Source organism: Hyla sarda, chromosome 2, assembly GCF_029499605.1.
Source record: "Hyla sarda isolate aHylSar1 chromosome 2, aHylSar1.hap1, whole genome shotgun sequence".
In the NCBI taxonomy this organism is placed as follows: Eukaryota; Metazoa; Chordata; class Amphibia; order Anura; family Hylidae; genus Hyla; species Hyla sarda.
The window spans coordinates 275,665,561-275,685,391 of NC_079190.1; the positions used below are offsets into that span (position 1 = coordinate 275,665,561).

Consider the following 19,831-nt stretch of genomic DNA (forward strand, 5'->3'; position numbering starts at 1 on the left):
CTTGCACAATTGTAATATAATAGTTTACGAAATCCTCATCTTATCGATGCAAATCTTCATGTCAGCTTTATAGTTCAACAGTTTTGTTGGGAGATCACAGATTCTGTGTAATCTCTGATCATTGTAAACACCTATGAATTAAATGTGACTAAAATTAAGCTGGAATTTAAATGGTGAGGATCAGCAGTGACATAATATTCATGAGGTATAAGGCCCTTTATAATATTAATAAAGACATACAATACAGATGTCTAATAGAGTGGTTAACATGGTATGTATATCTCCATGTTATATGGTATAAACTGCAGTTTATATATATATATATATATATATATATATATATGTTTATATATAAAAAATATTTGACTAAAAACATGTAATTCACACTTATACTCCATATAATAACAACCCTAGGTTCATACCTGTTCTTTTCACGTAAATTACTGATGTCTTGGCTCTGCAGTAGCAAAGCTTTTTCCAACTTGTTAGTGGATATTGAGTTTTCCATTAATTGGATTTCTAGCCTATTTGTTTGGTTAAGGACCTGTCAATAAGAAATATAAAATGAGTATTTTAGGCAAGAAAAGTATTTATAACAGTAAAAGATGTTGAAGCGGTAGCCAAGCATGCACCCCTCCCCCTCTTTTTTCATGATCAATGGGGTCCTGTGGATGGGGGATAACTGTTAATGTAGGGATAACCCAACCCATTTAAATGCATATGAGATTTTCTATATACAGAACTGTATAAACTTTATAAGCTACCTACCAAAGAAACAACTGCACTTTACCCACTATACAATGCACATATAAGATTCCAGACCCTTTTTAAATGTTGTTATGTTGAGGCCTTCTGTTAAAAGTAAAAAAAAATCTATTCCCCCCCCCCCCCCATCGATCTGCAAATGTATTAAAATTTTACATGTACATAAGTATTCAGACCCTTTGATAGGACCATTGAAATTTAGCTCTAGGGCCTCACATATTTCTTAATCATCTCTGAGATTTTTCTACACCTCGATTGGAGTAAATTCAGGTGATTGGACAAGATTTGGATAGACACAGCCCTGTCTATATAAGGTGACTATACATATCAGGTATAAGGTGACAATACATATTGTCACAGGTGCCAATACAAATCAGAGCAAAAATCAAGTCACAAGGTGAAAAGAACTGCCTGTAGAGCTCAGAGAAAGGATTGTGTGGAGCTAACCTTGTGGCATTATACCCAAGAACACTGGAGGCTGTAGTCGCTGCCAAAAGGGCTTCAGCTAAGTACTGAGTAAAGGGTGTGAATACTTATTATTTTTTCCTTTTCAATAATTTAGCAAAGATTTCTAACATTCTGTTTTACCTTTGTCATTATGGGGTACTGAGTGCAGAATGATTGGGGAAACATGATTTTTTTATTTTATTTTAGCACAAGTCTGCAACATACCAAAATGTGAAAAAGTGAAAGGGTCTAGAACGATTCCCAATGCACCGTATTCTAATAAATGAAATTGAATAGCAGGAAGTTTCTTTATGGAAACAAATAGGGATTGCTCTGCTGGTGTAAAGCTGTAAAAGTGCTATACACCTTATACTAAAGTCATCTTAACCCATAGTTGCCACCAGGTTTGGTTCATGGATAAAGTTTTTGGTAGCCTCCAACATGTTCACCAACAGACGATGTTGGTAGAGAGTAGGTTCAGGCATTTTGATTTTTTTAACGTTCAACCCTATTGTTTAAAGGACATCTATGGTGTACATTTTTTATAATCCCCTGTGCCCGGGCTGCAAAAAGGAATAAAACAAACTTTAACTCACCTTCCGACGTTCCCCTATTGCTCTGATATCAGCGACACGGTCCTCCGGACTTCTTCCTGCTTCCTGGAGACGGTGACTCATACTGTGCTCATCGCCGGCCAAAGCGATGTCCCGCCTCGGCCAGGGATAGGCTGAGCGCAGTGTCATGGAAGTGTCAGGAAGCAGTGTAGCACCGGAGGACCGTGATGCCGATATCAGAGCAATAGGGGAACGTCTGAAGGTGAGTTAAAGTTTGTTCTGTTCCTTTTCGCAGCCCGAGCACAGGGGATTATAAAAAATGTACACCATAGATGTCCTTTAAGGAGAGATGAGCCAACCCAGAGCTTTCTGGCTGTGGCTTACCCCTTCCCCTATAGAGGATATATGAACATTTGCCTCTGCCAAAAATTCATGTGTATGGGAAGGTCGAGAGAGATAACTGTCAGCTGAAGGAATTTTTGTCCGACAGATACTGAAAGTGAATTAAACCTTAAGTCCAGATGAGTTGGTACTTAAACGAATAAAATTATAATGAATATTTTCCCACAAATATGTGTATCTATCTCCTTAGCAACTTCTGTTCTATAACATGCATGTAGATCACACAGTATTTCCAAGGTGGCAGGTTTCCTTTAAGAAGTATTTTACTACAGCTGTTTTCTGCAACAGAAAAGAAATGTGTAATGCACCAGTTTTCGACAGCCTATTAATCTGGCATCATAAAACTATTTGGAATATGCTAATATATTATCCAACGTATGTAAAGGAAACCATAAAGCCAGCTATTTATTACATAAATCTTTACATATAACACATTAATGCACTGAATGAAATAAGAATAATGTGAAAAGCTGTAGATTTAAAGCAGAACGTGTCATTTTGAATAATAAAAATGTCTCTAAATTCACAGCAGACGACATAGTAAGTGCAACGTTTGATGAATAAGTGCAGAAATAATGTACATGGCAGACCTATGTTAGTGTTAGGATTATGTAAAAATGTTCTGAATGTAACCAGATTCTTGTATAGACAAAGGTAAACAAAGTCTATAAAGTGGAAAGCAAAAAAACAAGTAATTAAAGACCAATAAAGAGATAAGTCAGGTGTAAGTGTATTATATATAGACACAACAGAGCCTTAGGGGACTACAGGTAGGGGATAGAAATGTAATGGATGACCAGAACTGTTAATTAGAAAAAGCTGCTTAACCTGAAAGTGATAGATATCTAACAAGACAATAGAAAATTCTGGGAATATCTGGCATCTAGGACTGCAGCTCAGAAAATGTGAAAAATTATGAAGATTTGTGTATTTATATGGACATACTAGACACAACTGAGCTCTGTTTCTAGTTTTAATATATTACATAAACAGGAGAATACAGCAGCACACTGCTAGCACAAAGATACAGATAAAACATGAAATGCTATATTGCTACAATGCAAAAAATGCAAAAATTAGGTACTTAGCTCACAATTTGGCGGCCAAATAGTTTGGACCATCCCACCACGATAAACTCTGTCATTGGGACAGACCCTGAGACGTATAGCACCTTATACAGCACCTAATAGAGATGGGTGGGTTGCAGGAGCAAACATGGAGGTAGGCACTCCCCCATATGTATAACACAAACAAGGATAAGTTGGCCAGCACATACTGATACCGAAACTACTGCATGGACCTGGCATACAGGTGCATGCTGCTAGGCATTCATGCATTTCATGTTTTATCTGTATCTTTGTGCTAAAAGTGTGCTGCTGTATTCTCCTGTTTATGTATATTCAGCCTAGCAGCGTGCACCTGTATGCCAGGTCCATGCAGTAGTTTCGGTATCAGTATGTGCTGGCCAACTTATCCTTGTGTGTGTTATACACATGGGGGAGTGGCTACCTCCATGTTGGCTCCTGCACCCCATCCATCTCTATTAGGTGCTGTATAAGGTACTGGATGTCTCAGACCTTGCAAGCCTGTTAAACTGATTGCACAGAGGCATATTCACAGTGTAGGGTCCGTCCCAATGAGGTCACCTTATCGTGGTGGGATGGTCCAAACTATTTGGCTGCCAAATTGTGGGCTGAGTACCTAATTTTTGCATTTTTTGCATTGTAGCAATATAGCATTTCATGTTTTATCTGTATATTTGTGCTAGCAGTGTGCTGCTGTATTCTCCTGTTTATGTATATTCAGCCTAGCAGCGTGCACCTGTATGCCAGGTCCATGCAGTAGTTTCGGTATCAGTATGTGCTGGCCAACTTATCCTTGTATATGTTATACATATGGGGGAGTGGCTACCTCCATGTTGGCTCCTGCAACCCATCAATCTCTATTAGGTGCTGTATAAGGTGCTGGACATCTCAGACCTTGCAAGCCTGTTAAACTGATTGCACAGAGGCATATTCACAGTGTAGGGTTCGTCCCAATGAGGTCACCTTATCGTGGTGGGATGGTCTAAACTATTTGGCTGCCAAATTGTGGGCTAAGTACCTAATTTTTGCATTTTTTGCATTGTAGCAATGCAACATTTGATGTTGCATCTGTATCTTTGTGCTAGCAGTGTGCTGCTGTATTCTCCTGCTTATGTATATTCAGCCTAGCAGCGTGCACCTGTATGCCAGGTCCATGCAGTAGTTTCGGTATCAGTATGTGCTGGCCAACTTATCCTTGTTTATCTAATATATTACAGATATCTAGATGAATAAAAATAGTGAAGTTGGTGGTTGCCCCCACTGCAACAAACAGCACTTAGGTGTGTCAGTCCCAGAAACAGTGAATGGAGCAGTGATCACAGACCTCTGTTCTCATTCTCGTCCCAGTGGTCGGACCCCCAGCTTTCATACATTTATCACCTATTCTGCTGTTCCTGGACCAATCTCTTTATCTTTAATATTTTTTTCAATTATGGGTTTTATGTGATAAGTCCCAATGTTCTGGTTTAGTGTCTTCTGGTGAATTCTGGTTCAAAGGAATGTCAATGTATTGTTATTTCTTTACAATAGATGTTGATATTTTACTGTGTTTCAGTCTTGCATACCTGGGTTTCCACTTCAGCCAGCTTACGTGTTTGTTCTGCTGTTTGTGTTATTAAATTTGTTCCAATATCCATCATGGTGTTTGAATCGTTCTGCTCAGTTGATAGATGGGAAGATGCCATCTCACTTTTGACATTATCCTGGATGTAGCTTTCCAGCTGCAATAAAAGTTTAAAACCACTTAAATGGTGCAAACCAAGTCACACATATTTATAAGAAAATCAGACGTTATTACCAAATTATGAGCCTTTAATTGGCGTTTCCTGCCATATGTATAGCCAATTCACCTTGTGTTAGAGAAGGTGGATGTTAAGAGATTGCTAAAGGCAACATAATACTAATGTTAAGTGATGGATTTATTATGTATATGTTGTATTTTAAAAGCCTTGTGTAGAATGTACCTTAACATGAATATGCAAGTGTGGAAAGTTTTGCTGCAAAGACGAGTTACATATGCCTTTATAGAGCAGCAACCATTATGTGTTTTGCTGGGATGATGCCCTTATTATTCTTATGCGTTTAATGTCTAATAATGAGAAGTATTATGCCATTCCCTGAAGTTCTGTGAAGCAGCAGACAAAGCCTTACCTCATTTATTGTATGTGCCATCCCTTGCTTTGACTATCAGTGGTCATTATGGTGTTGGGAAAATTCCACCCAGAAATTGACCCCTGGCTTAGGAGGGCACTCATTTTTAATGACTTTTCCCAATAGGAGGTGCTCCTATATATTATATACCAAACCTAGTTATTGTATACAAGGTTGCAGTCATCGAACTCCAGAAGGAGGATTCTAATAGTCATGAGCCCAGTCATACGGAAACAAGAAAAAATAGGGGCGCTTCCATGTGCGGGATCATCAATGTATATGTGGAAATAAAACGGTGAGTAATACGCTCACCTTATGAGGTTGTGCAGTTCCGAGGCACAACACTCAAAACAGCATAGAATGGAGATATGTGTTGCTTCGAGGCTGGTGCAGGCTTCCCACGCTGGACTGGCGAGTAATGGATACAGGAAGAGAGCACAATCGAAATTGAGGGAAGTAATCCCACGCTGCTAAAACTCCAAGGCCAGGTAGATAGGGAGTAAGAATTTTATTCAAACATACATACAACGCGTTTCAAAGCCAGTTTGGCTTTTTCATCAGGCATCATGAAAAATGAAAAAGCCAAACAGGCTTTGAAACGCGTTGTATGTATGTTTAATTCCCTCAATTTTAATTGTGCTCTCTTCATGAGCCCAGTCATGGATTACCTCACCCCCAGAAGCACAGCCTATCCAAACACTGTGAGGAAGATTATTTAAAACCTGTTCAGAGGAAAAGTAGACTAGTTGCCCATAGGAACAAATTAGCCTGCTTCTTTAAATTTTAAAAAAGGGCTCTAAAATTAAAAGGTGGAATCTGCTTGGTTGGTATGGGCAACTGCATCACTTTTCCTCTGTGCATGTTTTGATAAATCCCCCCCCCCCCCCTATGAGTAGCAAGTGTGTTGAGCTAAATGGAGACCGTGTATACCAAATATGATCTATGCAATAACACCAGTCGGAGAGTTGTTATATTTATCTCTCTTTTGGATGTTGATACTGTGTGGTGCAAGTGCTTTGTCCGGATGAGAGCAAGGCTAGGTATGAGGACAGAAATGAGACTTTGGCTCTGCTACTTGTAACTGTTTAAGTCTGCTTCATGTGCCTTTATCCTGCTTCACCCAGTGTTGTGGAGCCTAGTAAGGCAATAGAACATGTTGGCCGACCACCCACTACACGTGACCACCTACACATTAGCCCATCCAAACTAAACTTCTAAGAACTATTCAGTTGAAATCTGAGATATTTCGTAGTAACAGAACAATCAGAACAATGTTGTGGGCAAGCATTATTCAAGCATTATGAAGTTTGGGGAAGAACAACAACATATGTTAATTATTTCATTTTGTCTAAAGGCATCATGAAGGCTGATAAATACAAACAAATATTATACTAATCTATAATATATATATGATATCATATACAATAGTAGTGACCAATGGGCACCATTGACTTAGCATGTGGTCTGTAATGCCTTGTTCATTTTACCTGCAAAATTATAGCTACATTCTACATTTTTATTGCTAGCAAATGTGAGATTCCCAAAAAAAAGATTCCTGACATCTCTGTGAACAGAGTTTTAGGTCCACTTTATTGTGAATATTTGTTAGGAGGAACCTTAGGTTAATTCAACACCAAGACATATTACAGACTGTTCCAATAGAAAGCCCTTCATCAGTTATTAATGTTCTTGAACAAACTATGCATTTCTCTAAGTTAAACAAACTGTAACATATTTGACCCACAATAATACCACAGAGAAAGAACTGTGTGAAATTCTTAAATAAAGCTTTTTTGCCAAATCTTTATTGACACAATATGTGTAGTTGACACATGGCTAATACCAAATTTTGTAATTTTGTAATGTAAGTTTTGTAATTTTAGAACATATGATGCAGATTCAATTCCTATATATGTATGGATGCTATAGATTTATGGCTCTCTGCTGTAATGACCAAGACCTTTAAGGGGTATTCCATGAAAAAAAAAAAAGATTTCATATCAACTGGTTCCAGAAATGCAAACAGATTTTTAAATTACTTCTATTAAAAAATCTTAATCCTTTCAGTACTTATCAGCTGCTGAAGTTGAGTTGCTCTTTTCTGTCTGACAACAGTGCTCTCTGTCTGTCTCAGGAACTTTCCAGAGCAGGAGAGGTTTGCTATGGGGATTTGCTGCTATTCTGGACAGTACCTGAGACACACAGAGATGTCAACAGAGAGCACTGTTGTGAGACAGAAAAGAACAACTCAACTTCAGCAGCTGATAAGTACTGGAAGGATTCAGATTTTTTAAGAGAAGTAATCTACAAATCTGTTTAACTTTCTGGAACCAGTTGATATGAATTTTTTTTTTTTTTTTTTCATGGAATACCCCTTTAACTGGATACAGAAATTGAACTAGATGGGCCAAATGGTTCTCATCTGCGGACACATTCTATGTTTCTAACTAGTACATGTAGAAATGTATATAGGGCAAGAGGGGACCTTCACCCCAGAAGTCCAGAAGAAATTTCTATATCTGTACTTTTTTTGGTCAGGTCCATGCGCTGCTACAGATGCTTTGGCTGTTTAAAAAAAAATAAAACTTTTCCCTCTTAATGGTCAGGGAGATCACTGCTGAAGATCTGATCATGGAAAGCCAAATAAAAACTACAGAATCCTCTCCTTCTCCTCCTCCATACACTCAGCATGTGATCAGTACCGGGAGAAAACAGCAATCCGCACCATCCGTACAATCTTTGTTTAGTTTTCTGATATAAACCATGGAAGGTAGGGGGCATTTGGAGCAGTAGAGAAGTGACACTACAAAAAGCAGTCTTGAGAGGGGACATAAGGTGAGAAAGAATAAAGTGCTGTCTGTGTAGCGGGAGAGGCAGTCTGAACAAGTGAGAAATAAGGACCATTCTGTACGGATGATAATTTGGCTTCATACAGTGGACTATATTTAGTAACAGCATTGTAATACTATTCAGTCAGCATGTATTGTAGTTGTATAGTGATATTTTTGGTAATACTGGTCTATGGTAACAGTGTGGTAATATTATTTAGTGACTATTTCATGGTAATGGTAGTGTTCATCGTGTGCTGGTAGTATTTCGGTATTAATGGTAACATTGGCTTAGTGGTTAGCACTGTTGCCTTGCAGTGCTGGGGTACAAGGTTGAAACCCAACTATGGTAGCATTTGCATGTTTTCATGTTGTTCCAGTTTGTGTGGGTTTCTTTTGGGTACTCCGGTTTCCTCCCATACTCCGGAAGCATAATAAGGTTAGATTGTAAAAGCAATGGGGACAGGACCAATGTAATAATCTTTGTAAAGGACTGCTGAATATGTTGACATTATATCATGAATCAAATAAATAATTATGGTCTTTGTATTGTATATTTTTTCAGTAAGGTACTTCCACATGTAATATAAATGATGCTATTTCACGCTCAGAGCAGTAGAGATGGGCGAATAACTGAAAGGGAGATAAAACAAATGATACCTGTTTCTTAGCTTATAGTTGTTATCAAATTTATAAAATGGTGTTTTTCTTCTAAGATTGAGTGATAGAGGCTGAGCAGAGATGAAACATGCCCAGCCCCAGCTCTTCCTGTTCTGCATAATTATTATACAAGGCTAAGTGCTGAAAGCCAAAGCATGTACATCAATCATGCAGGGCAGGGCAGGGATGGGGGAGGGAGAAGGCATGCAAACTGCAGCTCAGCACAGTCTCTTCCACTTAAGCTTAGAAGAAAAGCATACTTTTATAACTTTGGAAATAGCCATCTGCTAAATGACCAGTATTATTTGTTTATCACATATACTCAGAGCTCTCATAACTTTTGCCATATATCTATGTAGAATTTTACTATTCTACCTTTAAGATATATGTTGGGCTAAAGCTCATGATCTTGACATAAAGAAAAAAAAAGTGTCTTGATAAGTTTTACACACATACATATCACTGGTCAATGTTACCCTACAAATATAGTATGACTCCTTCCACAAATAGTAACTTCATAGCATTTCTGAACACAGGCCGTGTGAGAACATGACCAAAACTCTTATTCCATGGGCATGAAATTCCATGTTAGCTGCCAGTGTGCTTGAAATGCCTGCTGAACTTAAAGGGGTACTCCGGTGGAAAACTTTTTTTTTTTTTTTTTAAATCAACTAGTGCCAGAAAGTTAAACAGATTTGTAAATTACTTCTATTAAAAAATCTTAATCCTTCCAGTACTTATTAGCGCTGAATACTACAGAGGAATTTTTTTTTTTAAACACAGTGCTCTCTGCTGACATCAGGAGCACAGTGCTCTCTGCTGACATCTGTCCATTTTAGGAACTGTCCAGAGCAGCATATGTTTGCTATGGAGATTTTCTCCTACTCTGGACAGTTCTTTAAATGGACAGAGATGTCAGCCGAGAGCACTGTGCTCGTGATTCAGCAGAGAGCTCTGGGTTCCAAAAAGTTCACACAGAAATGCATTGCTGTCTATGAGACGGTGCATTTCTGAGCAGTCCTAGTGCCGTCATGTTCTGCCAGTGTTCCGCTGTCGGGTTATTGTCCGCATGGAAATTATGAAAGTATGCACTGGTAATGCAAGCCATTATAGGGTGATTTATTAACTGGCATGCGCATGCTGAATTGCATGCATTGCGTGTTTTAATTTTGCACATTGAATTGCAAAGTTATAATCTAATTTTGCGTTGCTTTTACACTGTCTGCCCTGGCTTCGTAATTTTTCGTACTGTGTCCTTCAAGGGAGATAGTAAGCAGATGCACTTTGTTGGGCGCTGAATCTATCATTTGTGCAAAAAAAAAAGTGTGTGAGCTTTTTTCCTTTTTTTGTGCTATCAGGGTGCGTTCACACGCTCTTAGTTTTTGCGGGTTTTCCGCTGCGTATATGAAAGGGGTGGGCTCTTTTCGGCTGTCCATAGCAGATTGGCCGCGGCAGAATTTATGCAGCGGAAAATCCGCCGCAGTCCCTACTGACTTCAATGGGGTTTGCAGCGGATTTTCCGCAGCGTAAATTCCACCGTGGAAAATCTGCTGCAGATAGCCGAGTAGAGCCCGCACCCTTTCAAATACGCAGCGGAAAACCCGCAAAAACAAAGAGCGTGTGAACGCACCCTCATGCGGCTTTTTTTCATTTGAGCATGATGAATTTTGTACATAAACTGGGAAAACACACACTTGCGCAGCAGATTTTGAATTGCACAAAAATCTACAGTCCTGAAAAGCCCTCCCCCTGCATGGTAACATTAGTTTTTTTTTGTATTTATGTGAATTTCTGTAAGGCTATGTTCACACGTCAGAATGTCTGCACGGAAAATCTCTGTGCGGACATTCTGCGAACTGCGCGCTAGGACCGCACTGGAATGTAGTGTCTCATAGATGGCTGTGCATTCCATGCGGTGTCCGCAGAAAGAATGAACATGTCGATTCTTTCTGCAGACACAGAAATCAGAATTTCCGTGTTGGAAACATTTGGCACGGAAATTCTGCTGTGCGCACAGTGCAGCAATATCCCGTTAAATTCAATGGGACTCTGCTGTAGCGGAATTCCAAACGAACTAACTATTTGGGTTTGAAGTGCATGAATCAATACTCAGGGACCAGTAAACTGGATTTACTTTTTTTCTATTAGTACACTTGGTTGCTACTAGAGATGAGCAAACTTACAGTAAATTAGATTCGTCACGAACTTCTCAGCTCGGCAGTTGATGACTTATCCTGCATAAATTAGTTCAGCTTTCAGGTGCTCTGGTGGGCTGGAAAAGGTGGATACAGTCCTAGGAGACTCTTTCCTAGGACTGTATCCACCTTTTCCAGCCCACCGGAGCACCTGAAAGCTGAACTAATTTATGCAGGATAAGTCATCAACTGCCGAGCTGAGAAGTTCGTGACGAATCTAATTTACTGTAAGTTCGCTCATCTCTAGTTGCTACCTTACTGCTTTTCATTATTTCTACTATGAAAGGCTTCCTGTAGTTTTAACAGGGGCCTAGAATAGTCCCTGGATACATTTATCAAGTGATTTGTGTCAAGCAGGACATTGCAGCCCAATAAAAGTGTTAGAGCTGAAGAATTCTGCCTCCCCCAGACAGCTGGCTTGTGGCTCTTGGTTCTAGTCTCACTTTCTTGTCTCTTGGTAAAATAAATATGGAGATGTGGGAAGAATGTCAACATCTTGATAAATTACCGGAAATACAAGCTGTATTAAAACCATTCGTAAGGTAAAGGTACAACATACAGACAATTATTCTTTCCAGTCAACAGCAGATGACTTTGGAAAGATATGTGAAGCCCAAATTAACCTTGTGAACCCTAACCAAATAATCATATTTTATACAGTAGCCACAGTGCAAAAGAGGATCCGCAGCACTCCAAATAAGGTAAAATCAAACGTGCACTTTATTCCCCCATGTTTCAGGATACAACATTTCAATGGCCTCGCCATCTTTCTCAAGCATGCAGGGGATTACAAGTGTCACATATTTATGGGGTTTCCAAATAATTGCAAATCAATCAATTCAATCATCATAAGTGTATAGTCATCAAAAAATACAGTGTATATATCACTACAAATCACACAAAATCAATCCAAACTCAGCCTTAATTATGCTAATACATATCCCCAAAGTGCACTAGTGTAATTAAAAGTTATTAAAATCAGTCATAATCCTAGAAGGGGGAGGCGTCACATTCACCGTAATGTACAGTTTGGGGTATTGGCATTCTATAGAACGGACCCATGTACGTGCTGTGCAGGGGCTCCCAGGAAATCACTGTAACCAATCAATGCAAGGCAAAGTGTAGAGACTAGGTGACATAGCGGGCGCATGCACAGTGGCGATCTATGTCCGTGGCGGCCATCTTTGAAAGGGGCAAATAACTAAAATGAATATATTCATTAGTGATTTGTGAAATTGCAAAAAAAAGTGATTTTTCCCTACATTTTGGTTTATTTAAATAGGGTATTCCAGGATTTTTTTTAAATTTGACTTTGCTTCAGGGTTTGTAAAGTTAGTGTAGTTCATAATATAGTGTCTGTACCTGTGTGTGACAGTGTTCTTGCAATTCTCCTGTGATTTTTGCCCCAATATTTATTTTTTGAAGCCTACAAAATTATTCAGGTCTTGGGTTTTCTCAGGTTGCAGTGCGTCCAGACATGACAACAGACATGACATCACTAGTCAGGTGTGCATGTGGAGCCTGTCCTGCTTCAATGGGTTAAGTGACTGCTGGGTTGCAGAGAGATAATTTTGCAACAGCTGGAGCAACCCTGGTTAGAGAACACTGGTATTTTTAATGCAATGCAGTTAATTTGTGTTTCAATGGGTGGGGTGGCTGATGTGTGGGAGGGAGGAAAGTGACCTCAAACTTATAAACAAGGAAGCATGGGATAAGTAGTTTGAGAACGGAATCCAACAGGAAATACCCAGTTCACCAAAAATTAGCCACAGCGTTATGTTAATCTCACAATATAGCCATTTAGCCCCAAGACAAGTGCAGATCCTTCCTAAGCATGTCCATTACTGTCTGCCAGGTATGTACTAAAATCACCTTATGGTGGATAACCCCTTTAATTCATCATTCAGAAATCACCTTAAATAATATAATAGCTTTATAGAACCAAGTAAGAGTATATTATTTGTTGTTTGTAACTGAAATATCTAAGTGTGCCTTAAAAACAGGCATTATAAACTAGCAGGCTGTCTAGTCTTATATGGTATGGATGTAGATTATATATCAGGTTATCTATGGGATGTAATGAAGGAATGATCCATCTTTACTTTCATCTTGTATGCTGCCATTAGCTTTAGTTGTAGTATACAAGAGGTTAAATAAAGAAGACCAAGTTACTTTATTGTGATGAGAGGGACACATAATATGGTACAGATCCTCTGAGGACACCTGCCTAGTACAGCACAGGTTGTTGAGGGTATAGGAATGATATCCCCATGTGCTCGCCATGTTTTGGAGTAGTCTGGAACCTCTTTAGTTTTTTGAAGTACATTATATAATAGAAAACAACAGTACTTGACAAAATATATTTTTTTCCCTACTAATCTATATAGAATTGTGCATTAAATACATAGCAGTACCCTTACTCACATGATCTGTACACCATAATGGCATCCTAAGGCCAATTTCACACAAACCTAATATGAGTGCAAATAGGCTTAGATTCCAGGGACCTGGAGGGGCAAGCTGTGCGTAACTAACTTGTCCCCTGACTGGTGAGCAGTTAAGGGGTTAAGAAATATACAGGCAAGGTTTTTAGCCCTCTCCCCTGCCTGTAAAACTTGTCAGTGGCTATAGTGGTATGTCCCATGGGTGGGGGAGAGGAGTGCACCAATCAGTTTAATAGTTTACCGGGCTTTCGGGGGCCCTCCCCAGGGTATTTATAGCTGTGGTGCCTCCCTTCCCCCCTCAATCTGCCCAGGACCCGGAGTTTTGGCTGCTGGTTGGTATGTTGCTGCCCCCTTATGGCCCAGATGGAGCAGGAGGGTGAGGGCTGGCATGCTCGCTTGTGGCTGAGCTGGCCTCCCCTCCTGTTGCGCTCGAGGCGGGTTCGGGAGGCTGGCGGACCTCTCGCAGTCCCGCTCTCCTTTCCCACTATAGTCCCTGTGAGCCCTGTCCCGCCCGTTCCTTTGGACCTCTTCCCTGCCCGTGGCCAAGCCCTCTCCCCTGCCTGTGCCTTGAGCCTTTCCTCGGACATGCTCCTCATGAGCATGTTCTGCATTCCTCCTTGTCCCCCCTGTCCCCCTCCTTGTCCCCTCCGCCTACTTTCTGTTGTGGTCCCCTCCTCCCTCCCCCCCCCCCTGTTGTCCCCTCCGTCGCTGGTGGTGGCGCCCCCTGGGTGGCTGCTGCTGGGTGGCTGCTGCTGTTTTAACCCCCTATGCGCAAATGGACGTTTATTAACGTCCATTTGCACGTCCCCAAATATAATGCACGATCACAAGGCGAGCGCGCATTATATCCGCTGGGTCCCGGTTGCTCTTAGCAACCAGGACCCATGCTACTGCCGGACATCGCCGATTGGGCAGATTTCTGGCATTACCTCTTTAGACGCGGCGCTCAACTTTGAAAGGGAAGTTACAAGCATCCCGGCTGCTCAGTCGGGCTGATCGGGACCATCGTGATAAAATCGCGATGTCCCGATCAGCTGGGACGCAGCAGGAGGGTCACTCACCTGCCTCCTGCGCGTCCGCTCGTTGATTGATTGCTCCAAGCCTGAATTTCAGGCTTGAGCAATCAATCCTTGATAGCACTGATCGTTGCCATGTTAATACATGGCAAGTGATCAGTGTCAGGATCTGTGTGTGCAGTGTTATAGCTCTTATGGGAGCTATAGCATTGCAAACAAAAAAAAAGAAAAAAGTTTAAGTTAAGTCATTTAACCTTTTTCCCCGACCATACAAAAAATAAATAAATACATAAAATACTGTATTACAAACATACACATATGTTGTATCGCCGCGTGCGTATGTGTCCGAAGCATAGAAATATATCATCATTTGAAGCACTCCGTCTATAGCGTACGCGCAAAAAAATAAATAAATACAAAAAATAAATAAATAATAATAAAAAAAAAAAGAAAACATTTTTTTTTAAATGAAAGAAATAATAAAATTTTATAAATAGGTAAAATACAGAAATAAATAATATCAGTAATAATTGAATAATAAAATTTCACAGTCCAAATTAGCGTATTTTGATCACTTTTTCTACCGTATATATGAATAAACAGCGATCCCACAATCCACTTAAAACGACACGGGTACTGCAGACAACTTCAGATCACGGCGCAAACTATTTGAGCCCTCATACCGTCCCCACTCATTTACCCAGCTTCTCACCCCACCACACTAGCACCCCCCCCCTTATCTCCCCCTGCCCACTGCTGCCGTGGGGCTGCTGTTGCCGCCCCCCCCCCCTTTTCCTCATGCTTTTCCGGTGCTCCCCATGGTTCTTGCAGTCACTGCGCCCAACCCCCCCCCCCGCCTCCCCAGCACCTCTCCGCCCCGAGTTCCCGAACCCCCCCTGCTGTCCTTCTTCCTCCTGCCTCTCCAATGCCCCCCATGGAGGGGTAGGGAGTGCGGCAGCGGGGTGCCCACGACTCGGCGGTCTCCAGCGTGCCTTGTCCCATGCCTGCGGCGGTGGTGAAGTGGTTCCACCAGCTGTTGTCCTTCTTCATCTTCTGGAATTGGTGAGTGTTCTGATGTGGGGCTTGGCCCCTTCCCCGGTTAGTGTGCTTATGGCTGCGTTCTGTGCAGTATTCGTGATGTCTGTGTTGGTCTCTGGTTGTGAGTTGGGTACATCTGTTCTTGACAGGGTGCTTTGAAATGGTATCATTTTCTGTGGTGCGCGCTTTGGTGACTGGTCTTTTGGCATTACGCTCTGGGTGGCCGGGGTTTGGCGGACTTAGCTCCCGAGGCTTGTTCCTTATCCTGAATCGGTGGCTGCCACCCACTTACGGTTTAGTTTCTTTTGGTTTTCTCCCCCTTTTGTTTGGTTTATCTCTCCGTCTTTAGTTGTAGTCTCTCTCTGCTGCTCCGTTTGGCCTGGTGTATTTGTCTGATGTTTTTCCTGTTTTGCTCCCAATCTATGGTAGGCGTGGGACTCCTGTATGTCTTGCTGGGTGCTTTAGCTGATGTGGCAGTGGGTAGGTTTCGCTTGAGTCTCCGGTGGGTAGGTTTCGCTTGAGTCTCCGTTTGTCTTGCCTTGTGAGTTCTTCTGTTTGTGGTGGTATTCCAGAGGGTGATTCTCCTGTGCTCTACGCTTGTTGGGGTGTGGTTTGTTGCTGCAAGGCTGACACGCAACTTCGTGAAGCGTTCCATATTTTGTGCTCGCTTCGGCAGCACATATGTTAAAATTGGAACAATACAGAGAGGATTAGCATGGTTTCCGCATGCCGCGTTGGTCTACTGTTTTCCTGTGGTCAGGGAGTGATTGCGTTTTCTCGGTTTTGGTTTCCTCGGGGCTCGCTAGGTGCCCTGGTTCTGGTCCTTGCTGGTTTACTGAATGTTCCACGTGGAATATGGTTCTGGGCGGAGTTTTTTCCTGCAGGTTGTCTCTGGCTGCCGAGGGTGTGTGGTATCTGTGCCCCCGCATATGTGCCCCGGGTGCGCTAAGGGCTGACGTTTCGGTTGGTTGGGGTTTTTCATGAGTCCTGCAGTGGACAGGCCTGCTTTCAGTCCCCCGTTGTGGATCACGGGGAGCTTGCTCTGTTCTCAGATGGGGCTGGTTTGGTTGGTTGTTGGTGTGGTGTTTGGTCTTTCAGTGGTGCTGCGGGGTGGTTTACCCCTGGGTCTTGGTAGTCGGTGGGTTTCTGCCATGCTTGGGTTTTGTTTGCGCTTTTCCCTTGGTGTTGGTTGTGGGACTTTGGGTGCTTGCTTAGGCAGCTCATGTTCTAGAATTGTAACGGTACTGTGTGGGTTGGCGCCCCTGCGCTTGGTTGCACTCTAATTTGGTGATACTTTTCTTCTTTTCTAGGGTGTGATTTGAGTGATCGTGGCGTGTTATCGGTCTGACATTAGGGGCGTTGTCACTGCTATTCTCTCTTTCGGCTTTCTTCTTGTGCTCGGCTTGTTGCACCTAGTTCTTCGCTGTTCGGAGTTACGATTTATTTTGGGGCTATGCTCCCTGGGGTCGGTATTGGGTGTTGACGATTTGTCCCGTTTTTTCTCTGGCAGTGATTCCGGAGGTTGCTCCCTCGGGCGGAGTCGGAAGGTTTGCTCGTGTGGCTGGCCCGTGGGTCATCGGGCAGAGTGGTGTATTTCTTGGTCTGCTTTGGTGGCTCCTGCGACTTGGTCGCACTCACGGTAAGGCGCTTGCGAGTGGTTGGTGTGGAGGCCGGGATGTCTACAGTCGTGGAGGGTCCCGGAGGTTCCAAATGTGTCTGTGGATAGGGGATTTGTTTTTCATACCTGGAATGCCCCTTGTAGTAACCTTACAAGGCTCTGATGTTTGATTTCCTATTTCCTTTTTATAGGATGTGATAACGGAAGTTACCTGCTGTGTCACCCCCCCTTTTAAAATTTTTGCTCCCCGCCCCCGATTATTCAATTTCCGTTTTTTTTTGTCTGTTTTGTGTTTTTTGCTTTTCTTCGATAGGATGGGGTGTTGTGAGTTTGGAATTCGATCTCTTTTTGTGTCGGGGGCCGGCGGAGGTGGCTGGGTTTCCGCAGAGGGTAGTGCAGCGCGTGGGGCACTGGCGATCTGCATGTTGTGTTGCTGTTTTCGCCCAGCTTGTGTTTCCCATATGTGCTTTTGTTTTGCGAGCGGCTTTCCGCAAGGTGGTGCGAGTGCTGTGGCACTCTTCGGTGTATGGGCGAGTCTGAGAGAGGAGTTCACACAAGGGTTATTAAAAAAAAAATAATAATAATAAAAAAATAAAAATAAATAAAAATAAAAAATAGATCCTGGCGGCAGGTACCTCAGATGGAAATGTGTTGGGCGGATTTCCTGAAGAGGAAATGTGTTGGGCGGATTTCCTGGAGAGGAAATGTGTTGAGCGGATTTCCTGAAGTGGAAATGTGTTGGGCAGATTTCCTGGAGAGGAAATGTGTTGAGCGGATTTCCTGGAGAGGAAATGTGTTGGGTGTATTTCCTGGAGAGGAAATGTGTTGGGTGTGTCCGGGGGGCTGAGGTGGCCCCAGGTGTTGGCTGTCCGATATCTCTTGGGTGGGGGTCGGAGCCCAGTGTAGGGCTAACTGGTCTCCTCTGTGGCGGTAAGAAGACGGTGAATGCGGGGTCAACCCGCGGTAGACCTCCACACATGACGGTGTGGCAGCACCTCTCGGGTTGGTAAGAAGCCAATCGATGTCTTTGTTACAGTTAAATTGTTATTTATATAAGTAATTTTATAAATAAAGCTGTGGCCGATTCCCACCCACGGAAAAGTTAAGTTGTTGTTGTGTCAGTTATTATTAATTATTTATTGTAACAAGGGGAGGGGTAGTTATAGCCCGCTAGGAGGTAATTGGGTCTCAACAGTCTAAGCAAAGGGCATCATAGATCCAAAAAATGTAATCACTAAACCTGTGTTTAGGTCGGGACCTGAGGCTGTAATACATCTGTGTGAAATTACCCTAAATGAAAGTCTAATGTGCTCTTTAAAATCAGTTATGGATTTGCTTCACTACACACAATAGCAGGCAATTTTATAAAAGCTGATTGTTCCCCAATAATCATCTCACCTGAGTGTTTCTCCCTGATTGTTCTAGGGAACGGTGAGGTCTGGGCACCCAGACCCCCACCGATCAAAATTTTTTACTTACACTTTAATTCCTCTTTCACTTGGCAGAATTTCTGAGCTGAATTTTTCTGCCAAATTTAGCGCGGAAATTCCGCCGTGTGAACACGTAAGTTAGCCTTCTTTGTTTAACCCATTGTATACCACAACCAAAGCTCATGGCAACATTCCAGAGGAAAGTAAAGGGGGATCATACTTTCATCTTATCCCATAGTTACCCTGATATATATCGAAGTAAAAAATGAATAGTGGCACTTACCATGTCATGTAAATTCCTTTTTTATTGAGCATAATAATCATATAAACATGGGGGGATGTACATAGATGGGGAAGTACAGCAAGAAGGCTACAGCAGCCGTTTCACACTAGTTAGTGCTTCATCGGGCCCGATAAAGCTCTAAATAGTGCAAAGTGGCCGCTGTAGCATTACTGTACACCCCTATCTATGTACGTCTCTCGCCCTGTATTTATGTGAGTATTATGCTAAATAAATGAAGACTCTACGTGACATGGTGAGTGCCACTTTTAATTTCTTACTTCGATATATATCAGGATAACTATGGGATGAGATAAAAGAATGATCCCCCTTTACTTTCCTCTGGTATGTTGTAGTATATAGTGTCGCTATTCATTCATTTCTTACTTCGATATTCCAAAAAGACTATCAAGAGTAGTGATGAGCGGCATAGGCTCATATTTTGCGAATATATGGACGAATATTCGTCCTATAGTCGCGAAATTTGCATATTCACTATATTCGTTCTCTTGTTTTTTTATGCAAAAATGTGTAATTAAATTCGCATAGTGTGCATGCGCGATTATATCTTTCACCTAAAAGAAGGGAGGGATTAGTGCCCTCTGACTGGAAGTGCCGATATTCGCGAATATTTGCATATTCACGAATATCTGCATATTCGCAAATATTTGCATATTTCCATATTCGGATATATTGGCAAAAAAGAAAAAAAAAGGAATATTCATCATTGCGAATATATATCACTATTCTAAATATTTGCAAAATCGCGAAGTGCCGATATTCGCAGTAAAAATTCGCATTTTGAATGTTCGTGCTCAACACTAATCAAGAGCAGAGCACCACTGTATGCCGCAGAAGTATTATTACACGCTTCTATTGCAAGAAATCATTGCTGCAAATATCCCTGGTGTTTGTGTG

General features: G+C 41.8%; 1 protein-coding gene and 1 pseudogene across 6 annotated transcripts in view; one reads left to right on the forward strand and one right to left on the reverse strand.

Moving 5' to 3' along the window:
- Positions 1–19,831, reverse strand: part of LOC130356112 (angiopoietin-2-like) — a 137,108-nt gene that overhangs the window by 93,847 nt on the left and 23,430 nt on the right. For all 6 annotated transcript variants that reach the window (XM_056557163.1, XM_056557162.1, XM_056557169.1 and 3 more), the window contains 2 exons: positions 4,819–4,974; positions 423–544 (listed from right to left, as the gene is read on the reverse strand). In XM_056557163.1, coding sequence (XP_056413138.1) covers positions 423–544; positions 4,819–4,974 — 278 coding nt within the window. The remainder of the gene's footprint in view (positions 1–422; positions 545–4,818; positions 4,975–19,831) is intronic.
- Positions 16,246–16,304, forward strand: LOC130359730 (U6 spliceosomal RNA; annotated as a pseudogene).